Genomic DNA, 21,109 nt, shown 5'->3' with positions numbered 1-21,109 from the left:
TAATTTATAGTATAGTTTCTGTAACGGCATCCTTTAATTTCTGTAGCATGCTGTTGCCAAAATCCCGCTTGTTCACTGCTTCTCTGGGGAGTTCTTCTTTTTGTGCCCTTCATTCCTCATAAGCAAGCATTCAACTTCTGCTCTGGGAAAAGAAGGAATGTGTAGAACGGTGGTGTAGGGGAAGAGCGTAAGAATATATAATTAAAGAGGAAAAACTTGGAAGATTTTGTGTTGTGGACTACAGCCATGGATAGTACTCTGCCCAGGGAGTAAAGCATTGGAGGCTGATGTGGAAAGCAGTGGGTCTGTGAATACAGAGAAGCTTATCCTCGTGCTTTACGTGTGACTGACTAGGATGTACACCAACTTCTGGTACCCGGGCTATAAATTTCCTTAGTGCCAAAGATTCAAGAGCTGAAAATGTGGGAGGGATGCTTTGGAGCATGGATGCTTTGGAGCAAGCACTACTGTGAAGTGCTGCCTCCTGCTCGTGAGCCAGCACACAGGTTAGGGTTTAACCAGATGTCTGTACCACTGAACTGCTGTACTGAGTATTGGAAATGTTTATTATGATTATCTGTAAGGCAATAAAATATTACAAAGGTTCTTCCATAGTATCTGTAATGAACTGAACCTATTTAAGCAGTTGGAGATGTGGATAATTTTAGAAGCATCTGAGCTTGAGAATCTAAAGGTTTCCTGTTTATAATCATTTGTTGGAGGCACGAGGATGGTTCAGATAGATTTCTGGTACAGTGCTAGTAGTAATTTGCATCGCCCCACTCCTGCAGGCTGATGGGCTGCGTTTCACTCTGTGCTTTACAGAGAGGTAAGAGAGATCACCGTAGGCTTTTCCTAAAGCAGTGCATTTCCCAAAGACGGGAACTCTTCTGAGTGCTACAGTTGTGCTTAGTCATGTTGATTACGTTTTCAATGATTATGTTTTCATTGTTGCTGATTTAATACTGTAATTGAGCAAGAATTGGTGTTGATTAGTGCTGAACCAAGCAATAATCAAATGAAATGGACCTGATGGTACCTGTGGTCTGTAAGCGATCTTTCTCCTACACTGCTGCTCTGCAAAGGCAACACCCAAGAAGTCGCATGCTTCAGTAGTCTTTTTGAGTTGGTTCAGTTAGTACACTTAATGAGCACTTCACTGCTGTCGTCTTTATGTTTTAATATTTACTCTCTCTCTTGTGTTCTCAGTTAAATGTCGTTCTGCCTGGTTAAGGCAGACCTGGGATCTTTATCTTTTTTATTTTTCACTGTTAGTGTGAAACTACTACAAAGAACTCTTAACACTAAAAGTTATCGCTCACTCTTTAAACTCCCGTGTTGGAAATGGGGCCAGAATGGTGAATTCTGTTCATCCTTTTTCTGTGATAACTGCTAAAGTACTAAAAGACATGTCAGTCTCTACTAGTATATGAGGGCTCCTTCCTGTCCCAGGCAGGGAGTGTAGATTGCACCTGCTCCACAGTTCAAAACACTTAACGTTTCATATTTGGGAAGAAAAATGGCTGATCCCTGCTTGTGTATCCATACGTGCATGAAACTGACCCTGATACGTTGCATACTTCCCAAATGTACTGTTCTTTTTATCCTTAGCAAGTGTACAGAGTGAAGGGAAGACTTCTTTAACAATGTAATATATTATTTACCAGATAGCCTGTGGACTGTTCTCTTTGATGGTGATGGGATATTGTGTCAGAACAGAAAGCGATTGGTACTGATACAGATGTTGCAGAGGGATCATGAGACGAAAACTGGAGCAGAGTTAGTTAATTTTGTAGTATCTCCTCAAACTACCATGCCATTAGAAATATTAAAATCTGTTGGTAAACCTGTCCCTTGGCATTTTAACGTATTATTCTTGTTAGGAAGCAAACTGCACTTTCATAAGCTTTTGTGTAAAGCAAACAGAAGTTTGTTAGTGTTTATGCTTACAAAACCTGGTGGGAATGTTGCTGGCCATACAGACATTAGGGGAAGCTGAGAAACAGCAACCAAAACATTTAATGGTGTACGCAGCAAATGCCTTTTGTCCCAAGTGCTGCTGCCGGATCTCTGTCTCTGCAGCATTTTTTCCCTGAACACTGTTTTTTTTAGGTTGACCAGCTGCCCAGAAATGGAGGTCAGCGGGAGATGGGAGCAAATATTATTTAAAAAAAAATAAAAATTATAATAATAAAAAAATAATCTATTGGCTGGGGGAGATTGATTTTAAAAAACAAGCAGACAGACTCTCCTTCTTCTCTGCCTTGAGGTGCAGCTCGTGCAATAGTGGTGCTACAGGACTTAGAGGCCTGGTGCTTTAAAGAATTGAACCTGATTAATAGTACAGATGTGGTGTAACACTCAGGTAAAACTGAACTGTCTGTCACCACAGGCTGGGCCTTGCTTGCCACTCCCATGGTTCTGATATATCATGTTTTCAGACTAAACAGTCATAGGGACTCTCCAGCTTAACAAGGTTTTTATGACATGAGGTGCCTTAGGGAGTGGTCAAAAGCCAGGACTTTAACAGCATTCTGCTAGGAACCCCTTCCCTTTTCTAGGGAAAAGGTTGTGAAGCAAAAAACTACAGTTACAGGACAGATAAAACTTATCTGTATTGGTACGCTTGCCATGTTGGAATGCCAAATTGATCAAGATCTGAAATTTTTAATTAAGTTCATTTATTGATTAGCACTTTATATTCAGTCTCTCATTTGCTGAGAGCAATGGAGGGGAGAGATTTCTTTAAAAATGCAACTAATAATGAGACAAACTTTATCTGAAGGTTGTTCTGCAAAACCTACCAAAACTGAAGTCAGTATATGCATAGTTCTCAAATGCTTGCGACACTTCCTTGTACCATCTATAAGTATTCACCGATATGTTGAAGTGGACTGAAAACGGTTACAAAAGTCAGACAGTTTTCGTTGTCAAAACTAATGAGAGATCCTAAAAGATAAGCGTCTGCTTTGACATGGAAAAGAAAATCAATTTGTTCACTGTTGTGACCCTCAACTGAGGCTGGATCTACCTCTGCAGCTTTCGGTATCTGAGGCAAAGGATGAGTTTAGCAATGAAATAAATGGATTTTGTAAGCTTTGATGTCCAAGTATCACACGTACCACCTGGAGATGGTTGGAGGTATTCAAGTGAAGAATCACCTTGAGGAAATCTTGTGTGGATTTATTGGTCTAAGGAAGACTCAAAGATGACTTGGAACAAGCTTGAATTAGAAATTTTGTCAGAAGATACGTTATATGATGGTGCTGCAGTTGTCCTGTCTATCTGACAGAGGAACAAGAAGAGAGAAGGAGAAAACCTGTCAGGAAAGGGTTTTCCTGATTTTTAGCAATGAAAAATGCTTTGATGAAAGGATAAAGGAATTGTTTCCACAGCACAAAAAAACAAGATACCGGTTCCTTCACTCTGACTGTGAGGCTTTGGGGATTTTGTGGGTTTTTTTAAAGATTTAGTTTGTATGAAGCTTACTTTTTCCTATTCATCAACACATTCCCTGTTTGAAGGTGCATATAGTAGAAATTTACTCTTTTATCTTGATCTACCGGCATGGAATAAATACTGCTGCTTTCCCTTTCTTAAGAGCTAGACTAATATTTCAAAACAACGTGAAGATGTAGCTAATGAAAAGCTGTGCTGTTAGAAAACTTCTTAGAAGAACATTTGTTTTGAAGGTAAAAAGTTTGAGACTGTTTTCTGCATGCCACTTAATTTTCAGTAATGCTGTGATCCAGCACTGGGGCAGTCGGTGTCCTTGACTTATTGGACAAACATGAAAGAAGAGTGGAGAAAAGTCAACGTCTATATTATAAATGGGTTACGGTGATAGGTGTTTCTTCTTTTAGTGCCAGACAGGTATATTATTGATAATTCAGTACCATGTATTTTTTTTTATCTCTTATCCAAGGAGTCTTATTTAAAAAAATATTTTACTAAAAAGATAATTGGGAAGTTGAGAACAAAGGGATGAGACAAAACACATCATGCTGCTATGCAAATACAGCTGTTCGAGCTGTTTTGTCTCTTGACTGAAGACTTCACAGGAAGCAGTGGAGGAAAATAGCTTCACATCTCTAGTATGTGATTTAATTGAAGTTATGAAAGGTACTGGTCTGTGCTGATGTATTCCAGTACACTTACTATGATAAATCATCTGCTTGATTGAAAGCTGCAAACTGTAATTTGGAGAGCATGGATGGAATGACGTGCTGTTGCTAAGCTACTGGAATTATTATGACCTGCTCTTTATTTACTTCACAAAATTAGAGCAAATGAGACTGTATTTTAAGAAATCTGTATTTCAAAACCCACCATGGAATTCAGAAATCTGGTGATCTTGCCTGAAAATAAGTTTGGTGGCTTTTTATGATAGTGTCTAAAGTTCAAGTATGACGTGCCCTCTTGATGCTTCTTTGATACTTCCTGTAACTTCTGTGTTTAAAGAAGCAGTTCTTTTCATGTAGTTGTTGCCATTGCATCCTCTGCTGGTTTTTAACAAACTGACTTGGATAAGCCTTGGGGGAAAACACTTAGTAGTCTTCTGGTTTAAATCGTTGTCTTACTGGTTAAGTGTTAAGAAACTGAATGACATACAATGTTTTCTTTTCCCTGAAGTGAACAGGATAAGAGAATAAATTTTTTTGGCTTTCTTTAAAGTTATATTTTTCTAAGAAAAAGTCTAATACCAGCCCAGCTTTTGTAAAGACTTGAGAGAAGCTAAAAGTGCAGAGAAAGCTGGTGTAACTCCGGTAGATTATATTACTGGTGTCTTTTACATACAAACATAGGCTGTGAATAACAAATATATTTGCCTTTTTCTGTGACTTGTAACAGTGATATGGTTTTATTTTAAAGGATAACGTCGTAATTTGTTTTCTCTCCTGGCAGCCTCCAAAGGTAAAATGCTTGACAAGAATCTGGCATCCGAACATTACAGAGACGGGAGAAATCTGCCTAAGGTAGCAACAGCATTCTATTTTTTTTAACCTTGGAGGTTTTTCTGTGTAATTAAAATATTGTGTATCATTTTCCTGACAGTATCTTTTTCAACAGATTCTGCAAATCAATGGCACGTGACCCTTAGGAACTTAGAACTACAGAAAGTATTGTTCTTGCTGTGTGTTGCAGACCGTGTAGAGCTCTCTCTAAGAGTCTCTCTCTCTCTAAGAGTCTTAACATTAAGTCTTAACCTGAACAGTTTTGTTCTACTTAGGGTAAAAATGTAAACTCCAACCTAAACAAAACTTAGTTGTTTTCTTTTCATCCCTCTGTAGGTGAATAGTCCTCCAGCCCTGAGGGGGCTTAAGGCTTTGCTTGTTTTAATGCCTGAACGTGTTAAGTGCTTGAAAATTTATATTTATATTTCAAAATTTATATTTCAAAAAGGAAGGAAAAAGTATTCCTTAAACTTTGACAGTAACTATTCTATATTTGCCATTTGTTTATTTTAACATTTAATATCCCCTAGAAGATGCATGTGACAGTTAAAACAATGTTGCATGAGTCTAAGTCAAAATACAAAGCCCCAAAAGCTTTACTTTATCAAAGTGAGAGGCTTATGTTGCTAAGTTGTTTTGCTTGATAGTAAATGTTTCCCCTTCAAAATCAGTTTCTGAAACTTTGTAATTTCAGTTTTATTTCATCATGAGTATGTGATGGTGAAATTGGCCAGAAACCAAGCATAAACGGAAGAGAGAAGCATGACTGTCATTTTTCAAGTTAATCGGACATAAAAGAAAAAACTAGATGAAGCAGAAGAAATGAAAATAAGTGAGACAGAAAGCTGCTCTGAAAATCCAGAACAGTTGCCACCATGTGTAGCGTATTAGTGCTTAGAAAAAAAAAACAACAAAATTTTTCTTCTCTATTTAGAAATCATTTTAATGTTGTGTTCAAGGTCCTGGTGAAAAAGAAGTTTTCACAGGGTAATCTGTCACTTCATAGGCAGGTCAGGTTCATCAGCTGGTAACAGCCAAAAAGCCAACGAGCTGATATCAGTGCTTTTAGCCACAGTGGTCTCATTCATGCTTACGAGAAGCTCATATCATCAAAAGGTGATAGAAACCAGCCTGGGGAGGCTGCAGTATATTCCTGGTGCTCATTAGTACCAGACTCCTGCAGCAGGAGTACAGGCAGCAATGGCTAATGTCCATAGACTTTACCTCACTTTGGCATTGGAGGATTTAAAAGGCTGTTTTGGCAAATACGTATTGCTGCTTTTAGCAAATTTGCCAGCCCTGTGGTGTTTCTCAGTGCAGCCTAGTACTGTTGCATTTTACACAGCTGAACTTGTCACTTGACAGTAGGGAGACTGATTTAAGGATCATGTTTTAATAGTTTAAATTTCACCAGAGTCCTTGCAGTTTAGTCGGTGGAGAAAGCTTAGATGCTTTGACGCTTAGACGCTTAGAGTCAAATAGTATAAGTAAAGGAAGGAATGAGCGTGCTGTCTGGAACCAGGGAACACAAAACACTAGACACCAAACAATAGCTAAAAGTTCAAGCTCTGATTACAGTGCTACATCTTCTGAGTTAAATAAAGCCTTTTCACATTCTTGAGAATATTTCACTGTTTCTTGTCTTTAAATGTTTTTAATTATAAAAGATGAACATAGTGTTGGAACATCAGAATTCTACTTAATGAAGTCACTTTTTTCCAGCATCTGCACTGAAACATGAGCTTTATTTGATTGTCAGATACTTTAACATATCAAACCTTTGAAATGTCTTACCATTTAGATGGAAAAACTAAAATAACATAGATTGCTGTATGCCTGTTATAATGGAGAATGCTTCTATATATAGTACCTGCAATCAATTTATACAAGAGTCTTTACATTAAAATAGCTTCAGTTATTTTTAAAAGCAGAAAAAAAATTCCTTATCAGTATTTTTCCCAACTGTCTTTCATTAAACATACCTCACGCTATGGTATGTGTTGGTTTGATAATCATCCCTGAATTAAAACATAACAAATGATTAAACTTCTGGTCAAGTATAAGAGTTTTGGGCAGGAAAAGCGTTGTTTCTCTGTACTTTGTGAATTGCAGTTACTCCCGACCATATTAATTAGGTGTGGACCATTCTTGTGGATATTTTCTGCACTGCACATGTGGATAGAAAAAATCGAGAGAGGGATGCTTGCTTACTACATACACCACTCCACTGCTTTCTTGGCAATGTGTAATGCATGCCACTGGCTACTTCCCCTCCCAGCACTGATGTGATCTCCGAGGTCTTCCCCCCCCTGCCCCTTGACTGCATAAGCTTTTAGAATAGTTTAATCACTCAGAAATTTCACTGCTTTTCTGCTACATGGTGAGGTGGTCACTGTTGCTGGATGTGTCTTTTCATCAGTTGGTGTTGTTAGTTAAGATTTGGTCACTTCATGATGCAGTATTAAAGGTTGCTGAACGGAGAAGTGTTTGAAGACTGATGAATTGTATCATCTAGTATAACTCAGTGTTGAAACTTCTCCAGTTATGAAAGCTAATTTAAGTTGATTACATGTTTCTGTTTCCCAGTGCTGGTCCCAGTCTCCTCTGCTGTAGCAATGTGGAAATAAAAAGCTCTTTAGAAAGACTATCTACACCGATTGCTCCACTCATCCAGTCTATAGCATGGCCTCCAGAATGGTTGCACTGGGTTGAGCAGGGAGATGGGCAGCAGGAGGTGAGCAAGAGAATAACCCCTGTAATGTGTCCCTGCCAGTAGAGGGTTTATGAAGTGGATTTTCAATTCAGATTTACCTTGAATTATACTTTTTGTTGGTAAGAGAAGGCAAAAGTTTGGTTGGAATTGACATTTTATGTTGATAAATGTGTTCATCTGAGATCTTTACATAAAGCAGACTTTTCTCCTGGACCGATCTCCCCATTTCAGTAATTCTTAGTTACTTAAGCTGTAAGTCATGTCAGCTGGACATTCAGAAAACTTTAAGCTTGCTAGAGCCATGCAGTTCCCGGGTCAGTAGATGTTTTTGCAAGGTCTCTCTAGAATGCTGTGTATTTAAAAAGAAAATAATCCTGAAAGCTTTTCTCCATGCAGGAACTATTCACAGAATGAGAAAATGTTTGTGGAAACAAAAGCTGAGCAGCTGGCTGGTCATATCAGTGACTGTTTTGGTTACTATAGCTTCAAAAATAGTGATTTTTGCAGTCTTCCCATAGGAACTCGGATATAAGGATTTGAAATCATGTCCTGGGAGGTCTCCCTAGATGCAAACACCAGATGTAAGGCGTGGTTATCAGTTCCAGTCCCCCTGATGACTGAGGACCTGCTTGGCTTTTCTCAGATCCTCTACAGCTGAAGACAAAGTAAATGGAAATAGTGTTTTACTGTCCTTTTCTGTTGCTGGTGAAGTTCCTTGGCTGACAAACTCCTGCTCATGCCACAGCACTCCCCGTCCTGTCAGCCCTGCCGCCTCTTCCCCTCACTCGCCAGCTTTAGTAATCTGAAATGCTCCAGGAATGGTACAGTTGGTTTACCCCTCTCTTTACTTCTGCAAATTCATTTTCCAGCATCACAAGGAAAGCTTCTGAATGTTTATTCAGTCTAAATAATACTAGACGAGCTTTTGGGCACTCCTGGCAATTCTAGAACAGTGACTTCAAGTAAACAGGTTTTCCTGACCATCAGGTGTCCTGAAAGCCGGGTAGAACAAACGGCTTTTGTGGTGTATCTGGCAGCTTGTCAAAGGCAAGCCTCTTGAAGCATTGAGTGGGCGAGAAAAATTCTGCTGGTTGTGCCTTTTGAGAACTTCCTGGTAGCCCAGCATTCCTCCATGGCAGCAGGGCCCGTGGATGACAGGTCTTTGAACAGAAGCTACGTGCAGACGCTCCTTCATCCACTAAACTAGTTCATGATGTGTTTTGTGTATTTCTACTCCTTTAGGTGTTCATTCTGCTGTTTGTGTGTATGATACTCTGAGAGCAGATCACCACTCAGACCTCCAGAATGTCTGGCAGTTACATCTAGGTCACGAGGTGCCATTTCTCTGGACATCCTGTGCTGGGAAAAAGTTTTGGTTAGGGGTTAGAGGGATGCTGCTCTAAAAATTAATTATATCGGCAAATGAGAAATATTAGGCAAAGGTACACTTGTCTGTCTTCATTGCTTTTCTGCCAGAGCTCTGAGAGAGATGCGAGTGTCTCCTCTCAAGTCCTGGCTGCTGGTGTCCTCAGCTGGAGATGTGCCGAGAGAGCTCTGAGGCTTTGGGAAGCTGGAAGGGTGTTAATGAGGCTCAGTTGATAATGGTCAGGCACTTTGAGCTCTGTCAGATGATTTTTTTTATGCTTTTTTTGTGTGTGTTAACTTATTCCTCGGTCTTACAGTCACAGTGAGGTATATGAATAGGCAAAAGGGAGCACTGAAGCATAACTTTAAGAGGAACAGAGAGAAAGCAAACTAAAAAGTCCTTTATTTGCTCAAGACCTGGAAATCCTGGCTCTTGCCTGTTCAGCAGCATTTTGCTTTTCGTTTTGTGATATGGACAAAAATCACAGCCACAAGATGCTATTTTTAATGTTCTTGAAATTAGTTTTGGGCTGTACTAGTGGTAGTGGCATATTTTATCTTTTTTAAGGCACAGAAATGAGATTAGCAGCACAGTCAAGATGGAATAGTCTTGTCCAGTATGATCATCCTGTTCCTAGCTTCTCTGCATTGGGCAAGGAATAATGCTAATCACAGTGTATTTCCTTGAACTAAAAACTTGGCACATTCAATAAATAACTATATGGATAGCCTATATGTACTGCAATTTAGAAATGACTTAATGCATGTCATCCTGACATTTGGTAAAATCTAATAGTTTAAGACTATTTCACTTTAACCCTATCATTTCAGTAGTAGAAATGAATTTTTTACGCTTCACTGTATGAGTTTTCAGTTTTAGATGGCATCTTAACAGAGGAAGACGCACGGTTGTGAAACGACGCTTCAAGGAGTTTTCCAGACTCTCTTTCTCATTCCGATTATTACTTTGCTTTCACAAATGTGAGCAAGACTTCAGCTCATCTCTCAATTATGCTCTGGTCTCCTGTATTTTTACTTCTCATAACAGCTGATGTTTTAACCTGAAAGGTCCAGGAATGCCTGGCCGACTGAATACACCTTTGTTTTCAACTTGTTAGTATAGCAACAGTTTCACCGGACTTAATATGTAGCATAATATGCAGGTCACATAAAATTCCTATACAGTATATGTGTATATTGGAAAGTCTGTATTTTATTTATTTATATTAATATTCATATAAGTTTATATCAAAATTCAGGAGCATGTATTATAGTTTATAAGGAACTTTTTTCTTCTGTAAGCAATCTCTCTTGCCCAGAGTAGTCTTCATAGTGATTTCCAGTTGGGTTTGTATGGTGTTGAATTTGTTTGTAAAGCCTTGAAATATTCTGCATGCTATATTATAGCTCGTCTACTGTAAGACTCTGCCGCTAGAATTTCCTGAACTGTGTCCCTGGAGGCTTGAGATGCTTCTGCTCGTGTTACAGCTGTTGTAGAACCTTCCTGAGCAGACAGACCCAAACTATTTCACTTTCCTGCCCCTGCCTCTAAGAAGCTGAAGTCCTTTCGCAGAAGAGAAAATGATAATACTCTTTCTTGCTAATCCCACCAAAAATACCCTTTTTTGGATTGAACTGTGCCAGATTTGGTGAGAGATGGGTCATTCTGCAAGCCTGTCTCTTCTCCAAAGATGAACGTGTTCTAAACTGGAGCACATGTGTCTGTGTGCTCAGGGAAAACAGGTTCAATGGTGAGGCCGTCTCACAAGGATTTCTGTCACACTTACTTTGCTGATGAAAATAAGTCAGGTTTTTTTGACAAAGGTTGAGCTCAGATCAGGAGATCTGTAATGACATTATGTAGAATGTAATTCTAGGAAGACATACCAATTCTTCTGCTTTAAAATCCCAGTACCTAGATATAGTGCAAGAGGTAATTCCTTGTGTTGTGATTACTTGCTAAGTTCTTAATGTTTTCTGAGAAGTTTTCTGACAAAGTTTGTTTAACTAGAAGTTGCACTGTGTAATGTGTGTGTCTCTTTTCCAGTTTATTGAGAGAACATTCAATTGATGGCACTGGCTGGGCTCCAACTAGAACATTAAAGGTACTATTTCCTTTTAGATACATACATTGGACTAGGTATATCTTTTAAAATACTTTTATGGACTTGGAAAGAGACAGATAATGCGGTTTGCTCTAGGAACAGCAGAGTTTTTTGTCTTTCAACAAGTGTTGGTGGCAGTACTGAAACAAGTACAGTGCTAATTGATTGTAGAAATGTTTGCTAGTTTTAGCATAACTGCACAAATACTGTTCTGACTGATAAAAGGTTTTGTAGAATTACAGGTGACCCTGAGAAACTGCTCGATAGGATTGATCTGCTCTTGTTTACCCAGACAACAAATACAAGAACATGATGTGAGCAGGACTAACAGTAATCCATAACCCTTGTAATTTCCGTTATATTAATATTCCTGATAAATGTCCCTGTGCCCCCCTCTCCCCCAAGTAGAGAAACTTGGAAAAGTGAAGGGCAAGACGGACTTGGGAGAAACACTATATGGAACAGAATCGGGGTGTAGTTATTGCACTGTCTTGAATTCTGTTTCATCCTGAGTGTTCAAAGGGGGATCAATGGATCTGCACTTAGGTATTGCATAAAGCAGGGTGCTCTTGACTGTTTTAGTCACTCCAGAAGGGAACTAACTGCCTCTTCCCTTTAATCTTGCCTCAAATGTCATTTTTACCTGAGTCACTAAAATGTAAGTGAAGTCTGGCCCCTGTGAAATTGCTGGTAGTTGTTGAAATTGCCACTGTGAGTGCAGAATGACTTCAGAGCTTGGTCCCAGCACCGCTGGGCAGTGTTAGTACATTCGGAGTCATGGTGCTTGTATGAAATACTCTTAGGGAGGGCGTCGTTAAGTACGTGCGCTTCAGCACAGTGACCGCTCTTGTATTGCGATGGGAAGTGGTTGGTTGTCCATTTACCGTTACATGTCCTTGCTGCCAGAAGAGCAGCAGAGCACTGAGCAGCAATCTGCCTTTTGCTTTTACCAGGAACCCTGCCAGAATTGGTTCTTAAAGAATGTTAGCTACATTATGTAGTTAAAGGTATACATGTAAGATGTTTGTTTTCTTTCAGAAAACAAACTGAAAATGAGTTTTATCTAATAGTTGAATTCCTTTTTGGCACTATGAATGAGATCTGGCTTTCTTCATCTGCAAAATCTCTTTGTGAGCATCTGACTTTCTGAAAAGTGGAGTAGAATCAGTGTGTGTGCTGTTTTGTGGGTTTTCTTAAATACCCTGTCCCTATTTTTTTTTTTATCAGCTACTATGGTTTTGGCTCACCCTTGTGTTTCTGTTTTCATGTTAGGTTAAGTCAAGACATAGACTGTGTAATTAAATTAACTGGTTCTGTTCCTGTCCATGTATTTCATTCCTAGAGAAAGTTTTTGGACTACAAGTTTTAAGGTTCAGCCATTGGAAAATGGCCAATACTGCAACAGGACAAGACTGTACAGATGTTTTTATCTGCTCTTCTAGCTTTGCTCATGGTATTTTTCTACTAGAGACTAAAATACGGCTATATGTTAAGACTGTAACTGTGAATAATTGTTGACATTACGTGTACTTAACTTCCTATCCTCAGTGATGATGGAAAATGTGTATTAATCTTCTTTTTCATTTTATTCGTGCATCAGTTTGATAATTGCATGTAATTAATTTCATAGATTAAACATCCTGGAATCTCAACTACTAGGAGACTCAAGTTACTGGATATTATGAAGTATTTTAGGGTGGTTTTACCTTCAGTAAGTTAAAGGGGGGAAAAAACTCCACGAGCCCAAACAAAAAAACCCCAGGAACTATGTCTATAGGTGTTGAAATGAAAGACTGAGCAAGGAAAAAGGAGCTGGTAGCTTAACTTGAAAAAGAAAAAAGAAAATCCAGCATTGCCCTTGGATTTTGTTTTTTCCCCATAAGCATTGAAATGTCACAGTTGCAGGCTCACATTTTATAGCTTTAAAAAAAACCAAAACAAACTGCCCCCAAATTGCAAAGTTTTCATTCCTTGCTTTTTGTCTTCAGAATCTCCATTTTAAATTTTAAATAAATGTGCAGTTTCAGTAAGTGTTCTCTCACTTGTCATTGTTTTTACTTCATGTCATTTGAAGCGTCATCACAAAAAATAAGTGCCACATGTTAATCCTAACTTCCAAGTTGTGCCTCTGTAGAAACACTGTTGTTACGCTGGGCCTCCAGTACAAAAGGAGCTTAGAAAAAATTGTGAGCAGAAATAGCCATTGGGGATGTCGGTAATCTGCAAGCACTGTTGCCTGAACAGTGTTTTTGCTTGGGATACGGGTTGTACTTAGATGGTAACTAGCATCTGGAATGAGTCTGTTCTTTGTTGAAGATATTCTTCACCCATTACGAGTGTGCTCTTTGAAAGGACTAATAAACATGGGAAAGGTGGGTCTTGGTCAGAGCCAGGGTTCCTGGCGGCTGCTCTGTCAGGTGTTCTTTCGCATCTTTGGCTGACTGTTACCTGTGAAGCTTCATGCATGCCTTCCTGTGGATTTTGAAGCTTGATTAGTGTCCAAGGGCTTAGATTTCAGGCTACGCATGCTTTTGAGATGGAGAATATGCAATGGTGCTGGTTTATCAACACTATGGCCACGCAGCCGAGTTACTTGTCAGTATGCATTAACAGCTGTGGTAGGTATATGTTAACAATAGACCACAGAATTATATGAAACAGTGTGTGACTGCTAGTAAACAAGAGCCATGAGATATGGCCCAGGTTACTTTTATCCCTTTATCTCTTAACATGCCACCTGCACCCACTAATCCTTCGTTGCCAACATTGGACGCCATGGTTTGGAGAACCTGCTCATCTCCACAAGCGGAATATTGTGTGAATTTGCACAGTAGTGCTATAGATAGTATCTGGTCTTGGGCAATGATGGGCTTGAAAGTAGCATTTCATATTCCACTCATCAATAATATGAAGGCAGCCTGCTTTTCTGGAGAAGTAGCACCCAAATTTGTCCAATAAAGCACTCTAAGACACTGCTAAAATATTTGAGAATGGGGATGTACTGTAGATCTGTGACAAAAATTGGTAGGTATTACTGATGCAGCCATTCCGAGTGCATTAGTAAACCCAAATAGATAACAAAACCTCAAAGGCACATGCACAAGCCAGTTCTGCTGTGTGCTACTGGATGCATTCGTGTTACATGCCTAACCTTTTGAAGGCTTAAGTTTTAGAAGTTTTAGATTGTCTCATCTTCTGTATCCTTGTGGTGGCAGCAGAGCTCTTACATCAGAAATCTTTCAAAACACTGGTGTGACTTTTTTAACACTTTTTCTTTAGTATCGAATGGGTATAAACTTGAAGAGGCATTTAAAGTATGCCTTTTACCTTTCAGAAATAAAAAATAAAATCTCCTAAATACTCATTAAAAGTTATCTGATAAAATGTGTTTTAACAGAGTAGAGAATTCTTAAGGGGATAAAAAAGCTAACTCAGTTTTATATTCTAGCATTTTGTTGCACTCAGTGTCATCTCTTCCATGACTGAATTCTCCTTAAGTTACTAAGTGTTGAGCATTATCTTTTTTCCACTTTACTTCTTCCTGCTGCTGAACACATTTCTGTGGACCGCTGTGAACAGTAGCCTGTGGACTGGTGAAGACACTAAAGAATGTGCTATTTCTGAATTCCTGCATTAGATGCTCTTTAAATCAGGTTATGAAGAAAAGTGGGCTTTAACCCTGAAACAGGTCATTGGTGGGTTAATGTTTTAAAACAATCTATATATTTTTAGTCACTGTTGATGCAACTGTAAATGTTTTCTTTGTCCATAGAAACACTCCTGAATCCTAAATTCTTAGATAATTTCTGGTAGCAGTTTGCTTACGGATTGTGTAAAAACTGATGCAATGCTTTCTAACTCATCTCCGTGTGATCTTTTACTTCTTTATAGCTACCTATGAGTAAGCAACAGGAGCTTATTTACCTTTCTGTCTCCATTCTGTTATGTTCTGCATCATTTTATTGCTTGCTTCTTTCCACTCTAAAACAGAGTATTCATAAAGTGAAGAACTGCTGAAGTTATTTTGGGCCTCAGCTCAGACTAAGCTTGCTTTTCTCCTGCATTTAGGTCAGATGGTCAAAACTAGAAGTTTTCCAGGCGAAAAGCAAATAGGTGGTTTTAATTCCATTCTGTTCTCAGATTTTTGTCACTGAAGATACTGGCTTTTAAATACCTAGTATAAAATAACACTGTTGTTGTTGCTCTGGTACCATGCTGCTTCTCCCTCAATAATTCCAATTTCAAACTCAAAAGTGCTTCAGCAGCTCCTGCTGTCCTCAGCATGCACTTCCTTGTACCTTAGTCGCAGTGAGTACCATTTGCCTAGTTAAGATAGGCCTCCCTAGCATTCATCAGCTTTCTCTCAAATGCTTGTTTTCACTTTGCTATAAAATTATCTCGTGTGGTTGATTTTAAAAAATAAAGGAAGTGGATCTGTGTATTGTGATTGCCTAATTGGTTCTAAAAGTCAAGCTATTCCTTCTGCAATTATCTCTAACAAACTACAACTGGAAATTGGTCAGTGATGGATTTATGAACCATAAAAGTAATCAAAGCACACTTGCGCAACTCTGACTCTGCAGGCCTGAGCATAGTAATGTTAAAACCAGTATTTTAAAATGTATGATGAGGCTCATAAGGAATATTTGGTCCTTTTTCAGTTTCTTTTTTTTTTATTATTTTATTTTCTGGAGGATCTACATGTTTACTGGTAAGGTGTATATGTATTTCAGTTCTTCATTGAGATATATCAAAGAGCTTTTTTTTTTTTTGAGAGAAAGGAGCGGGAATGGAAAACATCAAGATAGTCGTAAACTGTAGATATGCAGACAGCTTTTTATATCCACTTATAGAAAAACTTTTTTTTCTTTTCAGGAATTCCCTTCCATAACTTTAGATACTAGGTTAAGAAATATCTGCCTGTGTTATTAGATAATCTAATCTAAAAGGAATTAAGAGTCGTTTATGAGAAACTATTGCTATTTGGAGTTTATCCGTAAGAGGCATGCTTATTTATTTAGCATTTAATACTAAATGGGAAAATATGCCTTATTTGTTGCCTTGGTTCTGCTGTTGTCTTCAGACAGTAAAATTACTTTATTTGAAATCATGCAAATGTCAAACTGTAATCTCTTGAAGAAATAAATCAGAGGGTCTTGACTTGATTTTTCCAGTTATGTTTAAGTATAAACCTGAGTGGTTTTAAAAAAACTTCAGTATAAGCACAAAACTTTCATTCATCGTCTTAATGAAAACAGGTAGTCTGCTGTCAGAATTATATGTAATTAGCACAGAGGAATATTTTAAGGAGATAATAACTGTTGCTGCCTTCAGGATGAAGGGGAAGAAAGTAAACCTGGTTGTTCTGTGGTGTTCTCATAATTTTTGCTGCTGATACTATTTTTTTTCTCCGCCAGCATTTCCGTAACATTGTTCTGCTGTTGATTTATTCAAATCCTATTTTGGAATGGGTCTCTGTATGTAGAAATATCAAAGCATGTGCTTGTAAAAGCTGCCTTCCCAGATGGAATATACTTGTCCCCCATACTGGGAACATCTGGAGGAGAAAGTCATCAAAGGAAGAAAGCTAAAGGCTTGATAGCAGTGGCAGAGAGCACAAATGGCAGCTCTTACTGTGCAGGAGGAGAAATTAGTGGGATGTCAAGTGTAGTTTAGCAAGGAGATTCTTGATCTTACATGAATTCTACATCCATCTCCTGGTGTCTTCTTGGTCATGATCACCAAGGTTGCAGAACTGAGCACCTGAGAAATTGTATGTGCGATCTCAAGGGCGAGATGGACTCCTGTTAAGGTGTCTGCTGCCTCCCTGGTGTAGATCAATATAGAGCCTCTGAGGACTGGGGAGAAACAAATTGTTTGTGTTGTATTGTGTTGTATTTTGATTTTATAAATCAGCTGTATCAGTTTTGTAAGAAGTGATTTATTCCCCGCCCCCCCCCCACCCCGGCATATGCCCAGGGTGGTGAAAGTAGTTAGACAAATCAATGTCTGGTAATAACCTTTGCTTCGTAAAAGATTTACAAAAAATTTCTTTTTCTCTCTCTAATGACTAAAACAAATCCTAATCCTTGTTTGAAATACAGTAGCTGCTGTTACTAGCACGTTTTTAAAGAGTGATTCAGTAGAACAGTGCAGTACATTAGTAAGTCTAATTAAACCATGCTTGTTTTCCCCAAATTGTTGAATATGCAATTTGTGTCAACTTTAATCAATTGAGTAGACTGGTCTCCGGAGGGCGATTGTTTTAGTGTTCATAATCGCTGTAGTGTAGTTCATTAAGAAGCTATCACAGAATTCCCCTGGGAACAATTTATAAAAGATTATCTGCTTGCTCTGAAGTAACCTTGGGGACAAATGTCAAGGAGTCAGTAACAAAAGTAAGGGATTTTAGATGAGTGCTCCTGCGTACTTGGCAATTCCCAACTGTCTTAGTCTGGGAGAAGAACAGACTATAATTGTTCCTGTTTTCTTCCCGCTAGTATGTTTGAGCACAGAAGAAATCGTTTTCCAGCCTTCCTCCTTTTTTTGTGTTTGCTAACTGGAGCAGTTCATGCCATTTAAATTACCCAAAGCCCTCTAAATAAGCTACTGTTGTTGTGTTTGGGTGGGAAGCGTGAGCTGGGATTGCAGGCACATGAGAATTGAGGTGGCCTTTGTGGCTGATTAAAGAAAGCTGACGTTCTCTTCACCACCTTATTCCAGGTGGAAATGGTGTTTTACCTGCTGCAGGAATTTTGTAAGATACTGTAGCAGTGTTACCTGCAAGATTAGCGGGGAGCAGGACAGGGAGAGGAAATGTAAAAGAAAACATTTTATTTGGGAGAAGACTGTTTAGGAGGGAAGCAGGTTTTTTGTAAGCTAAAAAGTGCCTACTGTCTTTGTCATGAAAACATACCACTACTTTTTTTTTTTTTTTAACCCCTTGAACCAGTGGTAAGTTTTGTGCAGTCAGTTACACTGTAGTGGTTGCAAACAGGTGGTTAGTCCATGGGGAGAAAGCAGAGGGGTTTGTGGAGGTGTGTTGAGGAGGCAGAAAGAGAAGCCCAACAGAGCCTGGGAAGGTGTGGCTGGGTGGGATGAAGGATGCTTGGTTTTCTAGGCCGCAATGAAGAGAGAAGGAAGCTGGGCTGATCTGTAAAAGATGACTGAAGAAGGTGAATGGAAGTGGAAAACCATCTTGAGGTGGTGTGTAGGCAGACAGGACAGCAGAGCGCTGCACCAGGAGACAGCCATGCAGTGGCCTGACTTTCGGCATGCTGAGGTTTTGGGGGTAATTTTAAGGCCTTTCCCAAACTGTGATGTACAAAGCTTGGCACCTGTTTTATTGGAGTTACTGCTTCAGTTGGTTAAAAAAAAAAAAAAATTAAAAAAAAATTGCTTCAGACATATGCTTGTATAAATGACTGCTGCTCCTTTCATTGATCTGCATGGGTTAAATTGTTCGTATGTAAAAAATGGTTTAGCAGCAAGCTTTAATTTAATCAGTCTATTAGATCAGAAATGCTCCTTGGATCTCTAAAGAAGTTTCTTTGATTGGAAGTTCATTAGCTGCTTTTGTCTGGCTTGTTCTCTGCTTAAATTAATGTATTAAGTATACTTTGCCTGTTAAAAGAAATTCTTAATTTGCAATTTACATGTTTACTCTCTCTTCAGAAGAAGTGCTGTGTGGTTCCATTTCCAAACATCGGCAAGCACAGCTAAATGCTTGTCTGTTGCGTGGTTTCAATGGCATTGCTTGTGTGAAGTAGTTGTGAGAACTGTCATTGGGAAGATTTGGTGACTAAATGAATTAGGACCTCCTACAAATGCAATGCTTTGAGACTCTTTAGCCTCAGGAGAGGCTATTTCAAAAGCTGTATTTAGTATTTTGATTCATTGCTCTTGAACTTTAAACATTGCTGCAATGGCAGATGTTTTTCCTCATTTGGCATGCCATAAATAAATCTGTGGGCAGGGGTTTAATGTAACTTTTCACTCAAATACAACACAAAAATGCTCAAGCACGAAAAGGGGTGATTATAAAGGGTTATTTATAACAGTCTGTTGATGTTCTGACTTGCTTGTGTTGACTTCCCCATGCTTGAGCTCAAAATAGTGACAGTGCCAAGGAGCAGAGCGTACATCCTTCATTTTCCACTCTGGACTTAACTGGGTACTGCTCTAGTTCAAGTATGATACTTGAATCTTCTGAACTAATGTAGTAGAGTGGAATTAAAAACACATGCTTACCTGAGACCTGCAGTGGCTTACAAGGGCATCTAACCTCGGGAGTGATGTCTGTGCTGATGCAAAGCCTCTGGGAGACCAGGGCAACAGGGAGAGGGTCTGCCTGGGCACGGCTGGAGCAGGAACCAGTTAAAGAGGTTTGGGGAATTCTGCAGCCTTTTCTGTGGGGTCCACCCCAAGCGGACTGTGCTGCTTCATTCCGAAAAACGCAAGAGGTCCTCAGTTTTGCTCTGAGGTTGCCCCTCAGTAGTGGGTGTACTTGTACCCATAACTTTGATGTTAAATGTGTAGAAGAAAGTAGACAAAAAGAAGCACTTTAAAGGAAATGGGCTTGTCAGGTATTTGCCATGTGAACAGACAGATCCCTGTGTCTCATTCTCCTTTTGCAAGCAGATTCTCTCATTGAAGTGGAGCAGCATAAAGGTGTGCATTATTAACATTTTAAGGCGACATCTGCCCTGCTTCTACGTGGGAAGATAACCTTTAAAAATTCTTGCCCATAGGGTTAACTTTCTGCTTTCACAGTACTTAAGCCACAAGTTCAGTAAATGTTTGAAGCCAAGGATGATGCTTTATTACATTAAAAGAAAACTGAAGTTTTTGAACCGTTAACTCTGACAGGATCTGTTCTTCAGTGGCTTGCAAATCTTTTTAGTGTGGCAGGAAAATGTGAAGCAAGTGTTCAGGCAAGTGCTTATCCACATGCAGCAAGCAGCTCTGCTGAAGTCAATAATGCAAAGTGATTATTTTTGCAATGCAACAGTGTCAAGTTTTTCAGATATGAAATACTTGCTTCGCTCTTGCTCATCTGTTCCATCCCACTTCCCTTTCTCAATATGATAGATTTAAATCCAGGCTAGCCTCAAAACTCATTACAAAAAGTGTTGCCCTTTGGTTGTAATTCAGCATTATTTTTTATGAAGCCATGCAAGGATATAAAATGAATCCAGCAAATCATAAAACTTGAATAGCTGGAAACAGATCAGAAATTATATTAAGAATTTCATACATAAGTTATTCAGTAATAATAATAATCCTTTTATGCTTTTTGGTGTCTAGAATGGCTATGAAAATGTACAGCACTGAAAACTCACAGCCTTACAGAGGCTTTTGCTGGGGTCTTGTGTTTGGGGTTTGTTGGGTTTTTTTGTGTGTGGTGGGGTTTTTTTTGTTTGTTTTTTTTCTCTTTTGGTTAGAACTCAGTGCAAATCCAGCTTGGATTAAATGAGTCAAGTGTCTCAAAGTCTTAAAAGCAGAGTTCAGCAAATGAGAATTTGGGAGCAATTTAGGTAAACTTCAAAGGGGGGTGTTTATGGAATGGGAAAATAATTTGATATAATTTATATTTCCATTTTGCGTTGCAACATTTACTCGTGGAAGGTGGGGCTTGTCACTGCTTGTATTGGAGCAGAAGCTGTTTTGTCTGGAGAGACAATCTGCAGGTGTCCTGGTGGGGAGGCTCTAGGAGACCAGAGGCTTTAGAACACTGTTAAATGTATGTCAGATTTCTCAGGACTTCATAATCAATGTGGCTGAATTCCTCTGTCGTTTGCTTATTTTTAGCCATGCTGGTAAGTGGTTGAAGAGTTGTGAACAGTTTGCAAGCCTGTGAATGCCCTTTTGGTGTTCAGGCAGGATTTGGAAATGGACAGACCCCAGTGCACTATGGTGAGCTCCTCGTTCCTCTTTAGGATGTTTTTTAACACTCAGTATTGTAATTGTGC

At 39.0% G+C, this 21,109-nt stretch overlaps 1 protein-coding gene across 3 annotated transcripts in view; it reads left to right on the top strand.

Annotated features, from left to right (window-relative positions):
• UBE2F (ubiquitin conjugating enzyme E2 F (putative)) overlaps positions 1-21,109 on the top strand; it is a 74,445-nt gene that overhangs the window by 21,703 nt on the left and 31,633 nt on the right. For all 3 annotated transcript variants that reach the window (XM_074593728.1, XM_074593727.1, XM_074593726.1), the window contains exons 6-7: positions 4,906-4,976; positions 11,081-11,138. In XM_074593728.1, coding sequence (XP_074449829.1) covers positions 4,906-4,976; positions 11,081-11,138 — 129 coding nt within the window. The remainder of the gene's footprint in view (positions 1-4,905; positions 4,977-11,080; positions 11,139-21,109) is intronic.

Source organism: Larus michahellis, chromosome 7 (genome assembly GCF_964199755.1).
Source record: "Larus michahellis chromosome 7, bLarMic1.1, whole genome shotgun sequence".
Classification (NCBI taxonomy): domain Eukaryota; kingdom Metazoa; phylum Chordata; class Aves; order Charadriiformes; family Laridae; genus Larus; species Larus michahellis.
This window is presented reverse-complemented; position numbering and strand designations above follow the sequence as displayed.